Genomic DNA, 17,415 nt, shown 5'->3' with positions numbered 1-17,415 from the left:
ACATCACACAATTGTTCATTGTCACAAGCTGATATACATTGTACAGGTCCCATAACCCTGTTTTGCAAATTTACAAAATTATACAACTTTTTCAATTTTATATAAATTCCATTGACAAGCGTGTTGTAGAGTCGAGCGTTGCTGTCTTCCAACAGCTCTTCTGATTATTTTGGATGTACGAGCATTTTTGTTACTATATTCCCTATTTATTAATTAATTATCTATACATTTATTATAACCAAATGCTCTATCCCATGTATATCTTTGAGTTATTGCATGCTTCAAATTTCTCATATAATCTAAGTTTTATACCCTTATTTCAGCTATTCTGCATTGAAACTGGGAAGTGCGTGAGATCAGATGGAAGATGTATTGATGATGATCCAAAAGAATGTTCCTATCCTAAGAAATGTGATGAAGATCGTCAGGAATGTGGACCCAACCAAGTAAGACCAAAATTTAGCATTTCATCTTTCTATATTATGCGGTCTCATTCTAAAAGTATTTATATAACTAGTAACTTTCTGAGTTATATCATTTCCTACAGAGTGGCCCTGGTTCTGATTAAAAGTTTTGGGAAATATGTACACAATATATTTGGTGCAGAGAGTCAAGACAAAAAAGAAAAAAAGAACTGTCAATTCCATATGTTAAGTGCTTTGATTATTGTGAACATTTTTCATATAATATTTGAGAAAAATCTCACGTGTAAAATTGATAACTTGCGAAAGATATACATGTTCCTACTTTTTTTCAGTTATATTGTTTTGAAACACAAGAGTGTGTAACTGTGGACGGACATTGCATTGATAATCCAGGGAAATGTTCCCATGGAGAAAATTGTCATGAAGAACGACGCGAATGCGGACCCAACGAGGTAAGACAAAATTTTAACATATTACCTTTCGCTAATTTTGGTCATAAAACCAAAAAAGTGGAAACACTACAGGTCGCTCAATGCGACAAGAAAACAAATGAAATATTTCAAATGTTGCAGGCTCGCTTTGACCGAACATGTTTATGGACAGTAGTAGAAAGTTATGGTACCGTCTATGCCGTTTAGTCACATATAGACCTGAACTGTAAATATGACCAAGAGAAATTCACTAGAAAACAAATCGGAAGCACAGAAGCTCATCAAAGTTAACAATAGCAGAGACAGTCTATTCGTGAGAGGTCAATAAATGTGCAAAAACCCTTACACTCCCATGCACTGGTCCAAGCAGAACTCTGTATACATATAGACTGAATTATGGTCCTGGAGAATTGTAAATTATAACAATACAATTTGAAGTTTGGATAAAAAATATTAGTGTGCAAACGTACGCCTACGTTTAAAACGCATTAGTATGTAACTCAGGAAGCAGAAAAGACAGTATTCAGACCAATACATGTATGACGAAGAAAGAAACGAAAGTAAATACAACGAAACAAAACAAACAAATTAACAAGACTGCTTTCCAAATTAACGGCAATGCACCCCGATTCTGTCTCTATATCCAGTATTCCATTCTAAAGATACAGCTTTTACATTTAGTGTGACTTCCAATTTACACTTAAGACATGAGGAATCATACAGAACATTTTACTTGCTTGGGATTTCTCTATGAAAGTGAAATCCGTGATGACGTCGTACTGTCTCTAAACCAAACTTTGAATCACTTCTCGAGACAGTTAATCTGCATCATCGTTTGTATATTGACGACACGACTTCTGATTGTATATCCCTAAGTCGATAGAAAATGGCATTGTATCTTTTCGAGGATTGTCTCGCATGCTCACGCTTAATAGAGAAAAACACAGAAGTAATGATTTAATGCTGTTAGAAAACAGCAAAATATAAGCCACATAGCTGACAGACTGGTGAAGGTTAAAATGAACAACCTGTTGTGAAGTTTTTGTATGTCAGCTGATATCTCAGTAATCACTTGCGGGAATGTATCGAAACTTTACACACTTGTTAACTGTGGTGATCTGACATGCCTTGCATAGTTTTATAACTCTGCTTTGCAGTTTTACAAAACAATGCCCCTTTTCCGGTTTAGCAGTTTTTGGTTTACTTTTTGTATGTAAGCTGGTAGCTCAGTACCCACTAATGGATTGAAACTTCGCAAACGTTTTCATTTTGATGATCCGACATGCAGCGCACAGATTTCATAACTCTACGTTCCATTTTAACAAAATTAAACCCCCTTTTCATCTTAGCAGCTTTTCGGTTAAGTTTTTGTATGTAAGCTGGTATCTCAGTACCCACTAATGGGAATGGATTGTAACATCACACAATTGTTCATTGTCACAAGCTGATATACATTGTACAGGTCTCATAACCCTGTTTTGCAAATTTACAAAATTATACCCATTTTTATACGCCAGTCTCTGAAAGAGCGATGCGTATTATGTGAACACCCGTGGCGGCGGGCGGCTGGCAATTGGCTTCCAGAAGCATGTCCGCTCTCTAAGTCAAACATTTTTCATCCGATCTTCATCAAACTTAGTGACGATGCTTGTGGGCATAATATCTCGGCTAAGTTCGATAACAAGCAAGGTCGGATTAGGCTCTCTTAAGTTATGGCCCTTGAATTACTCAAAATCTGCAAATTCAGCTTGTCCGCTCTCTAAGTCAAACAGTTATCACCCAATCTTCACCAAACTTGGTGACAATGTTTGTGCGTATAATGTCTCGGCCAAGTTTGATAGCCAGCCAAATTCCCCTAGGCACTCTTGGAGTATGGCCCTTTACTTACTCAAAAATCTGCGAAATAAGCCTTGTCCGCTCTCTAAGTCAAACAATCTTCATCCGATCTTCTACAAACTTACAGATAATTGTTGTCGGCATAATATCTCAGCCAAGTTCGATAACTAGCAGAATCGCTCCAGGCACTCTTGAGTTTCGGCCCTTGAATTACTAGAAATCTTTGAATTTAGCTTTGTCCGCTCTCTAAGGCTAACACTTTTCATCTATCTTCACCAAACTTGCTGAAAATGTTTGTAGGCAAAATATCTTGGCCAAGTTCGATCAGCAGCAAAATCCGCTCCAGGCACTCTTGGATTATGGCCCTTGAATTAGACTTAATTCGATGACGGGCATATTATGTAACAGTCTGTGAATTTTGTTCAACTTTATATAAATTCCAATTGCCAAGTATGTTGAAGAGTCGAGCGTCCTCGAAAAGCTCTTCTGATTATTTTGGATGTACGAGCATTTTTGCCAGTATATCCGCAATTTATCGATTAATGGTCTATACATTTATTATAACCAAATGCTCTATCCAATGTATAGCTTTGAACTATTTCATACTTCAAATTTCTTATATAATCTAAGTTTTATATCCGTATTTCAGCTATTCTGCATTGAAACAGGGAAGTGCGTGAGGCCAGATGGAATATGTATCGATGATGATCCAAAAGAATGTTCCAATCCCAAAAAATGTGAGGAAGAACGGCATGAATGCGGACCCGACCAAGTAAGACAAAATTGAGAATTTCACCTTTCTATATTATTCGATCCCATTCAAAAAGTATTTATATAACTAGTAACTTTCTGAGTTATATCTTTCCTACAGAGTGGCCGTGGTTATGATTAAAGGTTTGGGAAAATGTGTACACAATATATTTCGTGCAGAGAGTCAAAACAAAACAAAAGAGAAAAAGAACTATGAATTCCATATGTAAAGTGCTTTCATTATTGTGGACATTTTTCATATAATATTTGAAAGAAACTCACGTGTAAAATTGATTAATTGCGAACGATATACACGTTCCTACTGATGCTGTTTTTTCAGTTATATTGTTTTGAAACACAAAAGTGTGTAACTGAGAACGGACATTGCATTGTTAATCCAGGGAAATGTTCCCATGGAGAAGATTGTATTGAAGAACGACGCGAATGTGGACCCAACAAAGTACGAAAAGATTTGAACACAATACATTTCGCTTATTTTGGTCTTAGAAAAGAAAAAAGTGGCAACTCAACAGGTCACCCAACCAGACAAGAGAAGAAATGAAACATTTTAAAATATTGCAGGCTCGATTTGACTGAATATATTTATGGACGGTAGTGGAAATTCGTGAATATCAGCCACATAGCTGACAGACTGTTGAAGGTGTTAAAATGAACAACCTGTCAGTAATCGCGTAGGCAGTGTAGGACCTTTTTATAACCTCGACTATGCAAAAAAAGTCTTTATCGACGTCTGTGTCTGCGTCTGCGTCGGCGTCCCGCTTTGGTTAAGTTTTTGTATGTAAGCTGGTATCTCAGTAACCACTTGCGGGAATGGATTGAAACTTCAGACTCATCTTTACTGTGGTGATCTGACATGCACTGCACAGGTTCCATAACTCCACTTTGCATTTTAAAAAAAAAAACGCCCCTTTTTCGACTTAGCAGTTTTTGGATTACTTTTTGTATGTAACCTGGTAGCTCACTACCCACTAGTCGATTGAAACTTTGCACACTTTGATGTTCTGTCATGCAGTGCACAGATTTCATAACTCTACATTCCATTATAACAAAATAAAACCGCCTTTTAGAGACTTAACAGCTTTTTGGTTGTTTTTCTATGTATGCTGGTATCTCAGTACCCACAAATGGGAATGGATTTTAACTTCATACATATGTTACGAGCTGATATGTAACGTACAGGTTCCGTAAACCAGTTTTGCTAATTTACAAAATTATACCCATTTCATTCAATTGACAAGGCTTTTGAATAGTCGAGCGTTGCTTTCCTCCAATTGCTCTTCTGATTGTTAAGGATGTACTAACTTTTGTGTCAGTAATGAAATAGAGTCAAAACAAAATAAAAAGAGCTAAAGAACAGTGAATTCCATATGTTAAGTGCTTTCATTATTGTGAACATTTTTCATATAATATTTGAAAAAAAAAACTCACGTGTAAAATTGATAAATTGCAAACGATATAAACGTTCCTACTGATACTGTTTTTTCAGTTATATTGTTTTGAAACACAACAGTGTGTAACTGTGGACGGACATTGCATTGTTAATCCAGGGAAATGTTCCCATGGAGAAGATTGTCATGAAGAACGACGCAAATGTGGACCCAAAGAAGTAAGACAAAATGTGAACATATTATCTTTCGCTAATTTTGGTCTTAGAAAAATGGAAACTCCACAGGTCACCCAACCCAACAAGAAAAGAAATGAAACATTTCAAAATGTTACAAGCTCACTTTGACCGAATATGTTTATGGACGGTAGTGGAAATTCATGCTACCGTCTACGCCGTTTAGCCACAGATAGAGCAGAACTGTAAAATATGACCAAGAGAAATTCACATGAAAACAAATCGAAAGCACAGAAGCGCATCCGAGTTAACAATAGAAGAGACCGTCTATTCATGAGCGGTTAATAGATATGCATAAACCCTCACACTCTTATGCACTGGCCAAAGCAGAAATCTACACACATAGACATTTATAATCGGTCACCTATGATTTTCATATAGTTCTTTTAGAATACGCTAAATAAACCAATAAAGTATACAATCAATTTATTCAATATCTTAATACCAATATGGCCAGTTTCATATCATTAGAGCAGTTGTGATTTGGGAACAAAAGCAGTTTGAAAACAACTTCTACAGTTTCAAAGTCACACTTTCTCTTTGTCAAATTAATATCATCTAGGAGTTGCTCAAAAGAAGAAATCGACTTTTGCCACAGCAATTCAATCTATATGATTTTGAAAAGTACGCCAAAAACAAGTGGCAGAATATCGCACAAGGCGTCATTCAGAGTGCGTAGCCGTTTTCAGGCAGTTATTAATGCGAACAGCGGACAGCTTTGACCGAAAATGTTTATGGACGGTAGTGGAAATTCATGCTACCTACTACGCCGTTTTGCCACACTGTAAAATATGACCAAGAGAAATTCACAAGAAAACAAATCGGAAGCGCAGAATGAGAGGTTAATAAATGTGCATAAACCCTCACACTCTCATGCACTGGCCCAAGCAAAACTTTATTGTACATAAAGATTGAATGTACTGGATCGATGGTCCTGGAGAACTGTAAATTATAACAATACAATATCAAGTCTGAACGAAAATTATACGGGTGCCAACAAAAGTCTACTTTTGAAATGCTTCAGTATGTAACTCAGGAAGGAGTGGAGACAGTTTACTTCATACAGGTACGATGGATGAAGACGCAAAAAAGCAAATACAACAAAATCAACAAGGCAGCTTTTTAAATTAGTAGCAATACTATCCGATTCTGCTTGCTCATTTCAAAAATACAGATTGAACGTTTGGTGTGATTTCTATTTGACACTATTTAATACTTAAGACATGAGGAATTTCAGTCCACATTTAGAAAATATACTCGACTGAGATTGCTCGCTGAAAGTCCGTGATGACGTCGTTTAGTTTCTTAATGTTTATGGCAATTCTCGCGCTACTTAGATCTGCTTCATCTTTCATACGATGACGACCTCTAATTTTACATGTCCCTGAGTCGATAAAAAATAGCATTGCATCATTTCGTGGATTGTCCTGCATGCTGACGCTCAATGGAGAAAACACAAATGTAATGTTTTAATGCCGTTACAAAACAGCAGAATATCAGCCACATGGCTGACAAACCGGTGGAGGTTGAAATCAGCAACCTGTCAAATATTTCGTAGGTAGTGTTAGATCTTTGATATGGGTATTTAGGATGTACGAGCGCTTTTGTCAAGATATTCGCAGTTTATCGCTTTATGGAGTAAACATTTATTATAAGTCAATGCTCTATCCCATGTAAAGCTTTCATTTCATAATTCAAATTTCCCATATATTCTAAGTTTTAAACTCGTATTTCAGCTATTCTGCATTGAAACCGGGCAGTGCGTGAGACCAGATGGAAGATGTACTGATGATGATACAGAAGAATGTTCCAATCCAAAAAAATGTGATGACGATCGACAGGAATGTGGACCCAACCAAGTAAGACAAAATCGAACATTATACCATTCTATATTATGTCACCCCATTCCCACGTAACATACTATTCGTGCAGAATAATTATTTATCGAATATATCAACACGAGCCTAATAATGCCCTAAATCTTCCTCAATTGTTTTGTTTGAGACACGCCAGTTTGTAACTCAGGACGGATGGTTCTGCGGTACTGTATAGGATCTTACAACATCACAATCCCACAGTCCTGGTACCCGATCTGATTTTAATTTGGGTACTAATCAACCATCCCGCAGTGTTGGTACACTTTAGGATTTTAATATTGGTACTACATCACTATCCAGCAGTCCTGGTACTCTATAGGAATTTTAATATTTGGTACCACATCACCATCAAGCAGTCCTGGTACTCTGTATGATTTTTATATGGGTATCATATCACCATCCAATGTTCCTGGTGCTCTATGGGATTTTTAAAACAAGGTACGACATGGCAACCCCAGAAAATGATCAAGGTACAAAGTTAGACGTAACTTTATTCCCATCCAGAAAGGTGACAGATATGTTTTAAATAGAAAAAAAATGAAGGAACAAACTTCTTCGAAAAAATAATTTCTGCTGAATTTCGTGAAAATGTAAGGGTATAAAGAAGCTTGTATGTCAACCTGTATACCCATGCAGCAACGTGTTATAATAATATCGAAATGTTCTTTCTTTGGACAGGAGATATAGCGACCTTCAAAACAGAGAATATTACTTCTCAATCCTGTACTAAAGAAACTTCCAAAGTATCCGTTTTCTGAAAATATATATTTCCTTTTGCTTTGGAATAACAGACACTGGACACTGTTAATATGAAACCAAGTAATCGTCGTTGAAAAAGAGAATAGTCTCGTAGTAAAGTTGGATTGTTTTTCTGTTCTTGAAAGAACAGCTTTCAAAATAACATGTTGATATATCTTATACCCTTACCAAGTCAAAACAGTCCTGACACTTTCAACACATTGTGGAATGGCGGTCTGTACTGAAAACAAACACATATTGAAACAAGTTTTCCCCACAAATGTCATTAAATTAGATGTATTTCTTTCTGTTGCAAACATAAGCAGACAAAATAAAATGTCATTCACTGGCGCAAAGTGCTATAAACCTTTAAGCTCTTTACAGTGAAAAAAAACGATTGTCAAAATGCAACACCTGTCTGAAGAATGGATTTTATACTTTCAGTTTGTATACATTATGCCTCGCGGAGTTTTCAGCAATAGTTTATCTTTATTTCTTTACAAATGGTATTCATTTTCAAAGGGAGACAACTTTTTCTCAACGGATACTTAAAATACATTTATACTTAAGATATTCGGAAAAAGTTGTCTTCCTTTGAAAATGTTGTCTCACTTTGAAAATGAACGCCATTTGTACTTAAGATATTCGGAAAAGGTTGTCTCTCTTTGATAATGAATGCCATTTGTAAAGTAATAAAGATAAACAGTTGCTGAAAACTGTGTTCCACCTTGTTATGCAAAATTTCACCACTCGCACGCTATTGCAAATGCATCAAAACGAACATGTGTAACAGTTCTTTGAAAATGGTGAGTTTTTATAGGCGTTTGACTGTCCGGAAGTGGGGCCCCTTTATGTAGTCCTTTTCTGGAATTCAATGATTATTGAATTGAAATCCAATTCCGGTCAATAGCTTGAGAACCATTTGACCCAGAACCATCAAATTTCATATGGTGAGAAAACACCCCTATTGTTTTAGGATCACTCCATCAAAGGTCAAGAACACAGGGGGCTGAACATAAAAAAAAACACTTTCCAGTCAAAAACTTGAGAACCACTCAATCAAGAATGTTGAAACTTAATAGGATGATTGGACATGCAGAGTAGATTAATCCTTCTGATTGTTGGGTTATTTGATCAAAGGTCAAGGTCACAGGGGCCTGAACATGGAAACCCGTTTCCAGTACATAACTTGAGAACGCACTAGGCCCCAGAATATTGAAACTTAGTGGAATGATTGGACATACCCAGTAGATGATCCCAGTTGTAGCCAACTATCAGTGTCTCTTTGACTTTCGCTCCTGTCCTCTATTATATTGACTTCTTGCCGTTACGACTGTGTGATGGGGGAGACATGCGTTTTTCTACAAAAGCATCTCTTAGTTATAATTAATGTTTTCCTTTCCACATCTGATGTCTGTAAGTGTTATTAAAGGGCTAAATAACATTACATGGTGTACAACTGATTGCGACAGACATTGACATTGTGGGCACATTCTAATGCACTCTTTAGAAAATATCTGACGTAATACAAACACCACCGTCCGACAGTACGGTAAATGCTCACGGTACATTTGGCTAATTCGCCAGGCATTACACGGTGCAATTTCAGACTGAATGCTGAAGAATTGAAATAGTGTGACGTCGTTCGTCAGCATGGTCATGTATTCGAAATTTGCTTGACAATCTGCCAACAAAGCACACAAAACTAAAAAAAATATTTCCCAAGTTAAACATAATATGGTTGTAACAAATCTGGGCCATACATTTACATCTCCAGGTAATCTATATTGCTAATCTATAGATAATCTATTTTAACAAAGCGAGAGCAAAACATAGATAATGTATAATTATATAAGCATCTATTTTTAAGACTGAATAAAATTATTTAAGGATGTATGATGAATTATATCTGTAGTTAAAGATTTATTTCATTCTTTTTTAAGCTAGGTGAACATAAATTTAGTTTTTAGGACATATAAGAGAAGAAAACGTACAGGTCATCGCACTCATTTTTATTTCTGGGTCATTTTCTTCGCTCACATTTAAGCATTTCCGAGCTTAAGTAAAACTGAAAAATTGGATGTACTTTATAAAACACATAATGTCCCATTTAAGTCTTACAAGTCTTACTGTAAATACACGGTCATGTCAGCATTACAGAAGGTCAAATGTCACTAACAAACCACTTTAATTTTTACATGTTGATATAATTACCATTCCATTTTTTTAGTATTGTATATACATCATTTAGAATAGAAATCAGGACCAGACTTTTATACTTAAATAGATATTTGAAATTACGGACCCCTACCCCCATGCATAAGGCAAATTCCGTCAGTGTTTATTTTATGTTTTGCAAACAAGTAAATTCTGAACGGTTAAATGGTATATTATTAGCCATATTTTGATGATTTAGTATTTATTTTGGGCATACAGTTTGTTTAAAAGAAATATTCAAAGAAACATATTTCACAATTGTGGCTATAATGAAAAACAAAGGCTCGTACATCCTTGTAAAAAGTCATAAAAGATCAGTCATTTTAATTTTTCCCAGAGTATTTTAATTTAAAATGATGAAAAAGGTTGTGACAGGACGCATTTTGGTTGCTGTTATGGCAAGAAATACATAATTATACGAGAAGTACAAATGCACTATGTGTAACTGTATGTAACTTTAAATTCCCATAGAATTCAGTTTCCTCCACAACCAGAAAAAAAGAAATGATTTTAATAAATTCTATTTATACATCAAATTCAAAGTGCTCCAAACTGATGAGGCAGATGTGGAGGCCGACACTGAAACTTCTGTAGTCAATAACTTTTTCCACAGTTTGTTCAGTAGAATTCATCAGTATTAGAACAATAAACTGATTTCGAGCCACCAAACACGAATCGCTACAAAGTATACATTGAAAACGTATTGTCCTAAAAGAAAGACTATTACGACACACAGCTGCGAGCTCTTGAACCCTGGGATTAAGATATAGACACATATACACAGAATTACACACGAGGTGCATGTAATGATGGATAGAAATGTCGAAAAACCCGTATTGCCAAAAGCAAATCCTGTGAACTCACTGAACGGTTTCACTTGGATTTAGTTTTACGAGAACAATATGGAGACCCAGGCACTAATCGTATTGATTTCAGACATTTCAATTTGTGTAAACGAAGTCAGTCTCGGTGGTAAAATCTTTCACGACAAATCATTCAAAACAAATTTTAAAAAAAGAAGAGAGAACATGTGCGATCCTACATGTCACTCTGCAAGGCAACAGGAGCTCTTTTCCTCTATCAGTCTATTGCACTGACGTTGACAGAATAAAATGTTGCAACACCCACTCGGGGTTTTAATCAAACCACAGATCAAGGTTCGAAGGAAATCAATTTCACCCCATTAAAACCGGAAACCTGAGGATGGATCTTCAGTTTGCAAATGCACTATCTGCTGTCGTCAAAGTGACCGGATACGCAAAATTTGATAATTTAAACTGAAATCAACAATCTGAAAGAAATCATTGCAGAGTATTAAACATAGATAGCCATGCCTTCGTCAGGCAACTTGGAGAAGTTGATGTGCTGAAAACGTGAAATATCACGAGCCTCTATGCAAGAGAAAACTGCAGGGTATGTAAGACACCTTTAACAATTGTGTTGTTGATGAACTTCAAACAACACTCGTCTTCAGTGAAGTATAACTAAACTATTTTGGATGCTAATTGGACCATCCCAAGCAGTTAGAGCATCAGCTGTGTTTGTTCACATCTACGGACGAGTAGGTAAGATTGTACATTCAAAAAGCTCTCAATCAGATAAATCTATACAAAGTCTTTGAAAAAGTTGTTTCCAGAAACTATAGCACATGGAACTCCGTGGCAGTGAGAAAATACAATCCCTACACATGTGGTTAGATATAAGGAAGAAGTTACACCTTCATAGATCTGATCCACGAGAAAGCTGGATAAGTACATGGACAGAATGTCCGAAAGACGCCTGGAATCATAAATACTCGCTTTGAATTTGTTTAAATTGTATGTGTTAGACCATAATTATTTTAATGTTCTTGATATTACAGTTATTTGTTCAATAAAAATCTGTACACACAATATATTTGTTTAGTTGTTCTTCCCTATTTATGGGTAGTGGTAAGGTATAATAAAGTCACCCGAGGGTCTTTTTCAACTCAGCCATTTATATGTTGCGCCTCCGTATAAGATCAACTCTCAATGGCCAATATATTGATTCTCTAATCAGTCCGCACGATCTTCATACAGACAAGTACTTTGACCTTCATTTTTATCATCCGATCACATTGGAGTTCATAGCCGAACAAATTGAAGAGTTGCAAGACCTGTTGTTATTTAAAACAGCATTCCAGGAATACTAAGAAGAGAAGGACAACGTTTGAGCAAGGCACATCGGAAGACGACTGAGTTACTAAGGATTATCCAATCCAAAAAAGAGAGGGGACAGTTGGAGGCACAATGAAAGGCCGGGAATAGAGAGATACAATGGGACGACGCTACGTCAGGGTTGTACGCTACTAGAGATACTATACAAACTCAAAGGCTCTAGCCTTTCTAATGACACTTTGAGAGTACCATGTTTTTATTTGTCTACTTGTAAAAACATGGATTGCACTGTTGCAGCCCATGCTAAGAATGTATCCCGTAGAGTACCAGAATTGCGGGACGGTGATGTGGTACCAATATTAAAAATCCTGTAGAGTACTGGATACCACTCCAGTAATCTTTTTTATTACAAAACCAGGGTACCATATCCAAAGCCCTTATTACTATCAAAACTAAATATTACACGTGCATATGCTGCCTTTTATATAGTTTGTATCTTGTCTTTCAGCTATTCTGCATTGAGACCGGCCAGTGTGTGAGGCAAGATGGTGGCTGTACCAGTGGGAAATGTTCTAATCCAGATGAGGTATAAGAGCATAATCTATCTTTCAAAGCACGAATGTTCCTTAAATAACATCAAGGATTAATTCAAGATTGTAAAAAAGCAAAGATAGTGGAGGCAAACATTGTAATTAAGTCAGCAGGTAGCGCCTTAAACACCTTTTTCACGTTAAAGAACTATTTTATGTTCAGAAGACTAGTTAATTAATCTTACGTCAGAAAGAATGGTTTTCACGGTCAACGTCCGTTAAGGGCTCTACAATTTTTGAATAGCGGCGGATAGGGTGCATGCTATCATTTCTAAGGAATTTCGGTCGCTGTAAAACAAAACCTATTCTAATGTGACAATAAGAAAGAACTGTCTAGAACTGAACTCTCACTTTAATTAAATGACTAAGTGGGAAATGTTTTCAGTACTTCGGTATAACCATTTTCGGTACAAGTATTCTATAACGTTAGACATAGATATAAAAAAAAAGAAAAAAAAAAAAAAAAAAAAACAGCATACATAGTGAAGCTGACTTATCTGCGTAAATAAATTGAACGCTATTTTGCTATTTCCGTTTGTGTTTCTTTAAAACAAGCACATTCCGACTACCCTGCACTTTTGTACATTAAATTATCCGAATTGTCGGTATGGTGTACGAGACGGGTCTGTGCGCTTACGTAGAGCGCAGTTACAAAGATTTTAACTCCACGTTTTTCTGACGTTACTGTACAAGAAGTCTACAATGTTCAACAAAAGAGATAGCAGTTTTAATTTTCAAATATTAACTTTCAGGCATATGCCTAATAAGTGGTATCGTGAATTCTAATTGCACTGTCAAAAAGCTGCATTTTTAAATAACATTTTGGTAAATAAATACATAAATGACATTACATTTTTAAAGTGTTCACGGCTAAAATTATCAAGAGTTCATATTGTTTCTCAAGTTTGTTATGTAAAATGTTGATACTAATAAATGTGGGTTATTGTCAATTTGATACAAGAAAACTATATATGTAAGGAAAATATATGTTTATATAGTATATCCATCATCGAGTAAGATGACGAGTACTTGAAAGGAGGTATTCAGGGTTAGTAAATCCTCGATCCTAATTTTTCCTTAAAGGACTTGTGCGATGATGGACATGGAGGCTTTACGTGTAAACCCGTTGGAGAATGCAATGGTACAAGAACTGTTTTAACAGCTGATGGTAAACCTATATATTGTTTAATTACTAGCATAATATTGTGTGCGTGTGTACAATATTTTTACCCAAATTCTCGTTTAGAAAGTAGAGCTAAATGCCCAAGTTGTACCGTCAAAGAAACCAGTATAATCGTATCTTGACTTAATTTGAATATTTTGATTTAGAAGCTGAATGTAATACAGCTTTTGACTTTTTGTGTTACCAGAACCATTACTGTGTAACAACATTACCCTTTATACAAAATGTTTCAGTATCGTTGACACTAGAGGGCAATTTCAGTGTAATTGTTAGAAATAGAAAGGAAGAAGCGATACAAGAGTTACAGGCCAACTTACCTACCGATACTGGTATTGATTCAGACAGGTTGATAGTAACTGATGTATTGAGTGGTATGTTTTCACTTCCATTTTTACTATTGTATCTTTTTAACTTTTGCCCAGCAAAATTTTTAAATCATTGGACTGACCATCATTCAGTTTGGGTTGAACCATGTATTATTCAAAGGGGTGTTTACTAGAAATTTACTGACAGAATAGCGGGCGGTGCACTGGTCACAAATACTGCCAGCAGGCTAAAGGTTAAATGATGTAAACTGTAACAGTAACTGCGTATTAATGCATATAAAATTTTGACTACACTATGAAAAGTATAGATGTGTCACTATTAATAAAACATTTAGCTGTTCTAAAAAATAGTTAATGGTATAAAAAGGGTAAATGCATAGTTACAGGCGTCCACTTAACTTCTGTACAACCGACTTATATTAAAAGGATATTTCGACAGCTCTGGCGCTCCATATTTTCTGATTTATTATTGAGTTGTCCGTAGCGGCATGTTTCCTATGTTGACATACTAGCTGAATCTACTATGTCGTGTGATTCTTATTATTCTGCTCTCTTAAACATTTCATGAGATTTTATACCATTTTGTGTGCCTTGGTGAGCTTTATGGCTCAGCAGCAAGCAAACATAAATTGTGACTTCATTTAAAAAGAATACATCGCTAATGTTCAATAATGCAAAAAAAAATAGTCAATCCCTTTTTGATTGTTATAAAAAGGGTAAATACATAGTTTCAGGCGTCCACTTCACTTCTGTACAACCGACTTATATTAAAAAGATATTTCGACATCTCTGGCGCTCCATATTTTCCGATTATTATAGAGTTGTCAGTAGCGGCATGATTCCTATGTTGACATACAAGCTGAATCTACTCTGTCGTGTGATTCTTATTCTGCTCTCTTAAACATTTCATGAGATTTTATACCATTTTGTGTGCCTTGGTGAGCTTTATGGCTCAGCAGCAAGCAAACATATATTGTGACTTCATTTAAAAAGAATACATCGGTAATGTTCAATAATGCTTCTTTATCTACAGGACGTACACCACTCAAAAACTGTGAAAATTCTTCATATATGTGTTTTCAGGTTCCATCATTGTAATCTTTGAGGTTCGTTATACCACGTTAGAAGAGTTTAAAAGATATGTCACCATACTTGAAACATTTGTAACCGATAAAAAAGCTGTTACTATCTTCGAGATATCTCTGCCTGTGATCGCATTTGACGTTGGTAAGTATGGAAGAAATTGAATTATAAGAAACGTCTTCTATACCATAACACATATTATCATGATTAATAAAACATACAGCAATTTTCTGACAGAAAACACAAGAAAAGCATACGTAAAATCAAAGGACAAAATCCCTTGTGGACAAAACCCCCTTCACTCATTTCTGCACAGGCGGACAAAACCACCTTCATCTTTTTTTACAAGGAGGACAAAACCCCCTTCGCTGGATTTTACAAGGCGGAAAAAACCCACTTCGCGTTTTTTACAAGGAGGACAAAACCCCCTTCGCGTTTTTTTTTGTCCTCCTTGTAAAATTCAGCGAAGGGGATTTTGTCCTCTTTGTAAAAACGATGAATGGGGTTTTGTCCGCCTATGCAAAAATGAGCGAAGGGGGTTTTGTCCGCAGGGGATTTTGTCCTACAATCAAGTAAAGTACTGTCATTTGTAACGTAGGTAAAGTTAAAATGTGATTAAACTTTCTTAAACAGATAAGGAAGACAGTGATGACAAAGATGATAGAGATGGTGATGACTCAGACATCTGCCCAGCTGGTCAGGTAAAAACGATTCTGTTTAAATGTAAAAATAGGACTTTTTTTGCTGAACAATTATGATTGTAAAAAGCAATTGCCTTTTAAAGCTAACCTGTAAATCTCTGTAGATGTGACTTGTTTAGTAAATTACATATCTGTTTGTCTTTTGTTGTGAAAGTCAAATTAATGTATATTCAGCTGCTTTGCTTTGGGACACACCAGTGTATAAATCCGGACGGGAAATGAGTTGATGGCACTGGTCAAGATTTTTCTTATCCTAATGAGGGCGTTATAGTGGTTCCGTATATGACTGAATTAGCAATAAGATATATATTTAAAAATCTAGTGCACCTAGTGCATGTTATGGTTTTGAAATGTATGGACACCTTACATAATTAAGCAGACATATAAAAAGAACACCTGCCCGTCTGTCTGTCTCTCTGTCTGTCTGCTTATGTTCAATGCCTCATTTCATCCTTTTGATTACTGCAATGGCCAATCGTGTAATTTCTAGTTTTAACTAGTATTTCTGTTCTCTTAAATATTCATGAAAGTTATTTTCTATTTTTAGAGCATCAGTTGAAAGAAAAGAACGAAATCGCAACGTATTAAGATGATGAATTGTGGATATTTAAGGAAATTAGCAAGTACGAATTGTTCAGTTCTCTCGTTTGCCCTGCAAAGATATGTGTGTTTAATGTTATGATTTTAGCAAATGCGGCCAAGGATAATGTAATGAAACAGGTAAAATGAGCCGCCATGAGAAAACAACATAGTGGGTATTGCGACCAGATGATCCAGACAGCCTGCGCAATCCGCGCGTCTAGTCAGGTCCATGCTCTTCGCTTTTTAAGCCTGGAAGGGAGAGAACTGTTTGCGAACATGCATAGATTAGCAGACTGCGCGGACCAGGCTGGTCTGGATCCATGCTGGTGCAAACCACATGTGTTTAATGGCAGGCTCAAATTTACATTTGTAATATTATACTTTTAGTGACAAAGACTATTTGAAGTCGGGTTCCATTCATAATCTGCTCTGCTCCGTTTGGACAATCGAGATTTTTATTCTTAATCCCCAAACCTCGAAAGTCAAAATCACGAAACTACGATGATGAAATCGAAACTACGATGGCGAAAGTCGAAATAACGATGGCGAAAACACGAAACTACGATGATGAAAATGCGATATCATTTTGCACTTTTGACTTTCACCATCGAACTTTCATCGTCATCATAGTTTCGGCTTTCACTATCGTAATTTCGATTTTCGAGATATCAGGTTCAGAAATAAAAATATCGAGGGTCGAAATAGAACACCGTAACAGTCATACTATTAATATTTACAAAAATGCTATCTTTTTATGCGGTTATCTCATTTTAGATAAATCTCAGTTATATTGAAAGTCAAACTATACTTTAATAACGTCATATAATTTTTTAGAGAAAGTACTTTAAATACTTTAGCGGTGTCTTAATTCTTTGCGGACATGCAGAAAATGTTTG

The 17,415-nt window shown here is 35.9% G+C and overlaps 1 protein-coding gene across 1 annotated transcript in view; it reads left to right on the top strand.

Annotated features, from left to right (window-relative positions):
* LOC123548613 (uncharacterized) overlaps positions 1-17,415 on the top strand; it is a 119,040-nt gene that overhangs the window by 23,666 nt on the left and 77,959 nt on the right. The window contains exons 15-24 of the mRNA XM_053546894.1: positions 324-446; positions 758-877; positions 3,342-3,464; positions 6,821-6,943; positions 12,563-12,640; positions 13,728-13,812; positions 14,061-14,198; positions 15,237-15,380; positions 15,870-15,937; positions 16,550-16,657. Coding sequence (XP_053402869.1) covers positions 324-446; positions 758-877; positions 3,342-3,464; positions 6,821-6,943; positions 12,563-12,640; positions 13,728-13,812; positions 14,061-14,198; positions 15,237-15,380; positions 15,870-15,937; positions 16,550-16,657 — 1,110 coding nt within the window. The remainder of the gene's footprint in view (positions 1-323; positions 447-757; positions 878-3,341; positions 3,465-6,820; positions 6,944-12,562; positions 12,641-13,727; positions 13,813-14,060; positions 14,199-15,236; positions 15,381-15,869; positions 15,938-16,549; positions 16,658-17,415) is intronic.

The sequence above is a fragment of the Mercenaria mercenaria genome, chromosome 6 (genome assembly GCF_021730395.1).
Source record: "Mercenaria mercenaria strain notata chromosome 6, MADL_Memer_1, whole genome shotgun sequence".
In the NCBI taxonomy this organism is placed as follows: domain Eukaryota; kingdom Metazoa; phylum Mollusca; class Bivalvia; order Venerida; family Veneridae; genus Mercenaria; species Mercenaria mercenaria.
The sequence above is the reverse complement of the archived record's forward strand: the minus strand, read 5'-3'. Positions and strand labels throughout refer to the sequence as shown.